Raw genomic sequence first — 7,577 nt, 5'->3', positions numbered from 1 at the left:
AAAAAAACCAATCTAAATCTGTTAAGTAGTTTTCTCATGAAAAGCAGACAGAGACGCTGAATTTTATATAGATAGTGATGTGATAAAATACATCATTTTTGAACCACATGTAACGAAAGAAAGTAATTTCGCTATGGCAGCACACCTTGTGGCAAGGGTTTAAATACTGAGGTTATGATGGAGCTCTCCTCCTGAAGAGGATTGAACCTGAAGAGACAGTGCAGAATAAAGCTGGCCTACAGATCAAAAATAATTGCAGACCCTTGGCTTAATGCATTAAATGTTTTACTGACTATTAAAAAAAAACTTTCAACCTGTAGAAAAACAACAAATGTCAAATTCCGACTTGTCTTACAGTGATTAATGTTTCTCTAATTTAGAAATTTAATGCTAAAAGCAACAGGGCTGCACCTCGAACCATGGCCATTGGTAGACTATGAGGCTCAACTGTCAAAAGGGGATTGCATTAGTGATGTCGGCTGTAAAACTGACACCTTGAATAATGACTATTGAAACAATTTAAGAAATGTTACAATCAATACTTATATTTCGATACTTTTAACTATTTGTCTATCTTTCTATTATATCATGCCTTTCATGTCTGTGTGTCATATATATATATATATATATATATATATATATATATATATATATAATATTATCATATAATGCCTTTCATATCTATATCATTTTGAGTAGAGAGAAAAGCACTATATAAATGTAATTATTTTATTATTATTTTTATCATCTATGCCTCACAGTAAGGAGACCTGAGTTTGCTTCCCGGTTCCTCCCTGCATGACATTTGCATGTTCTCCCCGTGTCTGCGTGGGTTTCCTCCCACAGTCCAAAGACATGCAGGTTTGGTGGATTGGAGATCCTAAATTGTCCCTAGTGGGTGTGCTTGGTGTGTGTGTGTGTGTGTGCGCCCTGTGGTGGGCTGGCGCCCTGCCCAGGGTTTGTTTCCTGCCTTGTTCCCAGTGCTGGCTGGGATTGACTCCAGCAGACCCCCGTGACCCTGCGTTAGGATACAGCGGGTTGGATGATGAATTGATCGATAGATTATCATCTATCTATTATATGGTACCTTTCATATCTAGTTACGTGTCCATTATATAGTGCCTGTCACATCTCTCTGTCTATCTAATACTTATTAATGTAAGTAATGTCAGTTAATGGCTATCAGAATATTTACATACTCATTCATTCATTCCTTCCTTCCTTCATTCATTTATTTTTTCACCACTTATCTGAGGCCAAATTGAAGAGGCAGCAGTCTTAGCCATGAGGCCCACAAATCCTTTTTTTTTTTTTTCAGCCACACTCGCCAACTCATACTCATGCCATCTGGGAGATATAATCCTCCCAGCAATCTCTGGGTCTTCCCCGGGGTCTCCTCCCAGCTGGTTGTGCCTATAAAACCTCCACTGTGAGGCCTCCATATCCTATGCCTGAACCCCCTCAGTTGGCTCCTCTCGATGTGGAGGTTTCAGCAGCTCGACTCCGAACCTGTCTGTGTTTCTCACCCTGTCACTAATGGAGAGCCCAGCCATCCTGCGAAGAAAGCTCATTTCGGCCACTTGTTCCCATGATCCTCTGCCTTTCAGTCATTACCCAAGGCTCATAACCGCACATGAAGGTAGGGACATTGATCAACTGGTCAATTGAGAGCTTTGCTTTCTGGCTCTGCTCCTTCTTCAGCACATAACTGTGCTCACCGCCCGCTCCATTTCTCAATCTCACTGTACCCAAGACCCTGAGGTACTCAATAATAATAATAATAAAGCACTGCATAGAGTGGGGAGCCACTTCAGCCGCCACTAATGTGTAGTATCCACCTGGATGAAATGACGGCAGCCATTTTTGCGCCAGCACGCTCGCCACACATTCATTTTACTTGAACTCCTCGACTTGATTCAGTAACTCACCTTCCACTTCCACCTTTTTCCTCCTGAGGACCATGGCCTCAGAGTTGGTGATGCTAAACCTCATACTAGGGTGACCACCAAACCTTAACCACCCCCAGCACCGGGCTTTGCCTTGATATCTTATCCATGAAAATGACAGAACAGATCAGAGACTAAGCAGGGCGCTGGTGGAGTCCCACAGCCCACTGGGAATCAAGTCAAGTCAAGTTGGGGAGCATGCACAGGTACACCCACCACACGATGAAACAACTCCGGATCCCACAGGGAATGGTGCCGATATTTTCACGTATTGACGGTGCAATGGATGTCATAGCAGAAAGCACAATTGGCTTTGCACCGTTCGGTCTCATTTACGACGCATTTGGTAGCTGAGTGGTCTACCAAAGAATGAAGTCGCTACCCCATGTGGTTAACACTCACTATCAGCTAAGAATGCAAGAAATTCTGCAAATAAAAGCTCAGTCTGTAAACATTAACACAAACTTGCCAGATAAGTAAAGCCCCTTCAGCACACCACCTCGGCCCTCATTAATTAAGACAGCAACATGTGGCGGCCAGTTTTAATAACGCAGCGCGTTTACAGAGTTAAGCCTGCCAGCGGAGCGTGGTGCCGTTTGTCCTCAATGCAATTCAAAGCTGGCAGCAGCGCTGCCTCACAGACCTGAGAACGTCTCCTAGCCGTTTCCTTTCATTTCCTCTCCTGTTCTCTTGAAGCAAGCGTCACAGCGGCACAAATTAAAGCAGCCGTTTTAAAACAACATGAAATCGGGCCTTACCTGCAATGGGCAGGAGGGCTAAAAGGAGCTGGTGCCCCACGCTGGCCATCATGCTCGTCGCTTACTGTCCTGACTAGTGTGCAGGAACAGGAACTGTCACCCGTCACGAGATTGAGTAACATGGTGGATTTGCCAAACTGCTGACATCAAATTCTGTACAGAAAAAAAAAAAGAAAGAAAAGATGCCTTTAGCTTGGTGAAAAGAAATTTAAAGGAAACAAGTGGGGAGATTTTAAATTAGAAGGAGAAAAGGGAATTTCTGTTAAAAACTCCGGTCAACACCCCATCTGCCCGTTCTGGTGGTGGTGATGACGATGCGGTCCCCTCCAGACTTCACCTATAGGAGCCCCCAGAACCCAACTCCATTGAGAGTTATGACTGGTATGAGCTGACAAATGGGGGCAAATCTCACATGCAGCAAGGGGATGGTGGAGAAGTGCAAAGGTGCTTTTATTAAAAACAGTCAAGAACAAAACCAAAAAAGTGCTTACTGTGCAGTGTTCTAAAAACAGTACAACAACAACATGTATTTCTATAGCACATTTTCATACAAATAATGTAGCTCAAAGTGCTTTACATGATGAAGAAAGACAATAAATAAGAAAAATAAGACAAAACTCATTAACATAGAATACGAGTAAGGTCCGACGGCCAGGGAGGACAGAAAAAAAAAACTCCAGACGGCTGGAGAAAAAATAAAATCTGCAGGGGGTCCAGACCATGAGACCGCCCAGCCCCTCTGGGCATTACATAAATAAATGCATAAAAAACAAGTGAAAAGTGGGGATAAAAATCCATCTTGTATATAAACGTCTACACGTGGAAGTGTTTGTGTGTTTGTGTGTGTGTGTCTGTCTGGCCCGGAAGTGAGAGGTGGAGTCGGAGTGAGGGTCTCCACCTCCGAGGAAACAGAAAACTCACTTAGCCGCTAATAACACAAGCGAGGAGAGCACATCGGCAAAACGAAACCTCCAAAGAAAGACAAAGTCACTGAGCCGCTATCATCAGGAAAACGGTCTCCCTTTCACTTTTCCTCCCCCTGCTAACACACAAGTGATCCAAGCATGTCGGCAAGATGAAACCTCCTAGGAGAGAGACGCCCAGAGTAGTTCCTTTCAGTTACCCGACATCACTACATTTCAATTTTGTTTCTGATGATTTCAGTAGTTTCTAGGACCCCAGGCTTTTTACAGCAAGGGCGTACACAGCTAGTATTATATATAAACGTCTACACTTGGAAGTGTGTGTGTGTGTGTATCTGTCTGGCCCAGAAGTGAGAGGTGGAGACGGGGTAAGGGCTCCACCTCTGGGAAAACAGAAAACTGAACGTCTACACATGGAATTGTGTGTGTGTGTGTCTGTTTGTCTGGCCCAGAAGTGCGAGGCTACTACAGCATGAAGCTCAGAGAGCCAGCAAGGCAAGTTTAACAAGTCGGAAGAAGAAAGCAACTTTTGCCAAATTAAAACCGCCGGGAAAACTCGATTCGCCGCTAATAACACAAGCAAGGAGAGCATGTCAGCAAAACGAAACCTCAGAAGAAAGACAAAGTCGCTTATCATCGGCAAAATGGTATCCCTTTTACTTTTCCTTCCACCGCTAATACACAAGCAATCCGAGCACATCGGCAAAATGAAACCTCCTAGGAGAGAGATGCCCAGAGTAGTTCCGTTCAATTACCTGACATCTCTACATTTCAATTTTGTTTCTGATGATTTCAGTAGTTTCTAGGACCCCAGGCTTTTTACAGCAAGGGCGTACACAGCTAGTATTATATATATACGCCTACACATGGAAGTGTGTGTGTGTGTGTGTGTGTCTGTGTGTCTGTCTGGCCCGGAAGTGCAAGGCTACTACAGCATGAAGCTCACAGAGCCAGCAAGGCGGCCCCAAGCTAACAAGTCGGAAGAAGAAAGCGACTTTGTTGCTTAAAACCGCCGGGAAAAGAAAGAAACTCTTAACGCAAGTGAGGCGAGCACATCGGCAAAACAAAACCTCCGAAGAAAGACAAAAGTCACCTAGCCGCTAATGCACGAGCTATGCAAGCACATCGGTAAAATGGAATCCCTTTTATTTTTTCTTCCGCCGCTAATACACAAGCAAGGCAAGCACATCGGCAAAACGAAACCTCCTAGGAGAGAGACGCCCAGAGTAGTTCCTTTCAATTACCCGACATCTCTACATTTCAATTTTTTTTTTTTCTGGCGATTTAAATAGTTTCTAAGACCCTGGGCTTTTTACAGTACAGGCTTACACAGCTAGTTATAAATAAATCAGAGGTTAAAATGCAGTCATTATCTCCTCCCGATGTCAGCCCACCTCCTTTTTCATCTCCCCGGCTCACCCATCACTTGCACAGCCATGAACTTCACTCCTCGGACCCCCGTCTTGGCTGCCTCAAACCATACAGCCAGACTGTCCGAGGTCAGCTGTCCTCCCATCTTGACTTCATGCACCCGCAGTTGTTCCTCGGATCCATAGGGAGGTCCTCTTCCATGCTTGCCCCACTCCATGCTATTATTCAGTGGGGCAAACCAGCCACTAGAGCACCACAGCCTACGCTCCTTCGTGGGTCCCCAGCTCGTGCTGCCTTCCCCTTCCAGGTGGCCCGATCATCGTCCCCTGACTGCTCTTCATGTCTGTTAACCTTTCTTCTCTCTCGTTCTTTCCCCTGATCTCTCCCGTACTTGTATGGCTCCGTGGTCGCACCACAGGAAGCCGATGAAGAAATTGAGAAGATCGCACCCACACGTCCAGGTGCGACTCATCCCAATTACCGCATTAATTCCCACCCACGGAGACTGGCACTTTTTTTTTTCTTTTTTTTTTGAAGCCATGGACCCACAATGCCACAGTGGTCCACCTGCTTTTAATGTTTTGTGACCTGCATTAGGTTTCCCACCCATCCAGGAAACTTTTGAGGTTTATGTAACCTTTAATTAATGGGTCTTTAATTTTGTGTTTTTCTTCTTCATAGGTGGGAAGTGGGTACAACCTTCTGAGCTCCTGAATGTGCAGGGCCAGATATGGGAAGATCAAGTGAACAGCCTGGCCGGTGGCGCCTTGTGGGAGGCCGGCTTTACTGTCGAGGCGTTCACGAGACTGCCTTACCTCTGCGAGGGCGACTTGTACAACGATTACTACGTGCTGGATGACGCCGTCTTTGTTCTGCGACTCCGCGACTCGATCCCAGAGGAGGGGGTGCCAACGTTGGGTCTGCCATAGATGCTGTAGACCCCGGATGAATGGTAAATTGTGATATGCCGGCACGTCGAGTCTGGTTGTGGTTGAACCTGCTTTTCAATACGGAGATTGATTTGCGTCCTCTCCCGTTTTTTGTTTTTTTATCCCCCATTGTGGTTCAAACGTCACTTTCACGTCTGTGCCCCCATAGCTTTTGACCACGTGTTCCATCTTGTGGTTGGACTGTTTACTGCGTTTTTAATGATTTACAGGGAATTCCATTTTTTTGGTGCCACAAAGCAAGTGGATCACAAACAGACTTTCAAATCCACAAACGAAACTGAGGAACATGCAGAACTCCAGCAGATGCCACTGTGCAGGTTAGAATTATGTGCTTGATGTGATTATTTTATTGTTTTCTCTCCATAATGGAGTTAGCAAAAGACTGCAGTCCTGCCAACCTGAGGACCTTTGTGCCTAAAGGTCTGTAAGCCTGTACGAAAAAATAAAAACAAATACACCGTGTATTAAAAATCCATCATTTTAATACATTTTTAAAAATAAAGCGTGACTATGAATTTAAATGATCTTTTTTATATATGTTGTGATTCTATCCACTTTTTTTCCTCCTTGTCTTTGTGTTGTGCTCTTACAAACCTTTTGTGACCTTTCTGGGGTTTTTGTTATGAATTCCCGTATTTTTCGCTCCATAAAACGCACTTTTTTCCCCCCCAAAAGAAGGGTGGAAATGTCTGTGCGTCTTATGGAGTAAATATTGCGTCACAGACTGTGGTGTGTATTACCTGACAAAAGTCGACATCCAGGGTTAAAGGGCGACAATCGGCTGTTAATGCCGACAAAACTCACCGTTACGTTACAGGCATTCCCTCTCTGCTTGGAGGAATGTTGGACTCATTGACTCGGCATCTGATTCTTGCGTGTGCGTGAGTTACAAAGTGTAAACAAAGGCAAGATGGCATTGACATCTCACGAGGGAGCAAAGCAAGTGCAGAAAACAAAATACTCGGCAGACGATGTTTTGCGCATTATCGCTGAGTCGGACTCTGATTTTGTTGAAAGTGATCTGGAGATCGAGCAAGAGAGTGCGGAACTGGCATCAGCTGATCGGACACCAGCCGATGCCGCCCCAGCTGATCTGCTGATGGCTGAGCTGTATTTGTGCAGCTGATGCACCTACAGCAAGGTTCGTGTGGCAGGAATACCCAGACATTGATCTGTGGGAGCCAAACTGGCTACCGGACTTCACAAGACGGCATGGCTTGCTGTTGGACTCAACAGGGTTACCAGCTGTTGGACTACGACAAACAGGTATGCAGAGCAATTGTTTTGAATCGCGGGCTGCACTTGCACCGCATTCTCATTTTTTCAAAGTGGAAACCCACAACAAAAGACGAGATGAAGGGCTTTGTGGCATTACAAATAGAGATGGGACTGGACTGGCGACATAACTTCAGGGAGCATTGGTCCAAACCTGCTTTGTCCCCTGGTGGCTTTGGACAGGTTATGCCGCGTGATGATAGGCATGTCCTGCTGCTAAGTTTGTGATTGTGAGCAACTGAGCTTCATAAATTCTGACACTAGCGATGAGGAGTTCTTGGGGTTTCCAGAAAACTCGAAGAGTGCTTCAACCGTAAAGTCTCTGCTCATTTGTTAATGACCGTGATGATGATT

The 7,577-nt window shown here is 45.1% G+C and overlaps 1 protein-coding gene across 1 annotated transcript in view; it reads left to right on the top strand.

Annotated features, from left to right (window-relative positions):
• mettl9 (methyltransferase like 9) overlaps positions 1–6,458 on the top strand; it is a 36,868-nt gene extending 30,410 nt beyond the window's left edge. The window contains exon 4 of the mRNA XM_039776393.1: positions 5,645–6,458. Within this exon, the coding sequence (XP_039632327.1) occupies positions 5,645–5,927 (283 nt within the window). The 3' untranslated portion in view covers positions 5,928–6,458. The remainder of the gene's footprint in view (positions 1–5,644) is intronic.
• Positions 6,459–7,577: the final 1,119 nt, after the last annotated feature.

Source organism: Polypterus senegalus, chromosome 13 (genome assembly GCF_016835505.1).
Source record: "Polypterus senegalus isolate Bchr_013 chromosome 13, ASM1683550v1, whole genome shotgun sequence".
Lineage (NCBI taxonomy): Eukaryota > Metazoa > Chordata > Cladistia > Polypteriformes > Polypteridae > Polypterus > Polypterus senegalus.
The sequence above is the reverse complement of the archived record's forward strand: the minus strand, read 5'-3'. Positions and strand labels throughout refer to the sequence as shown.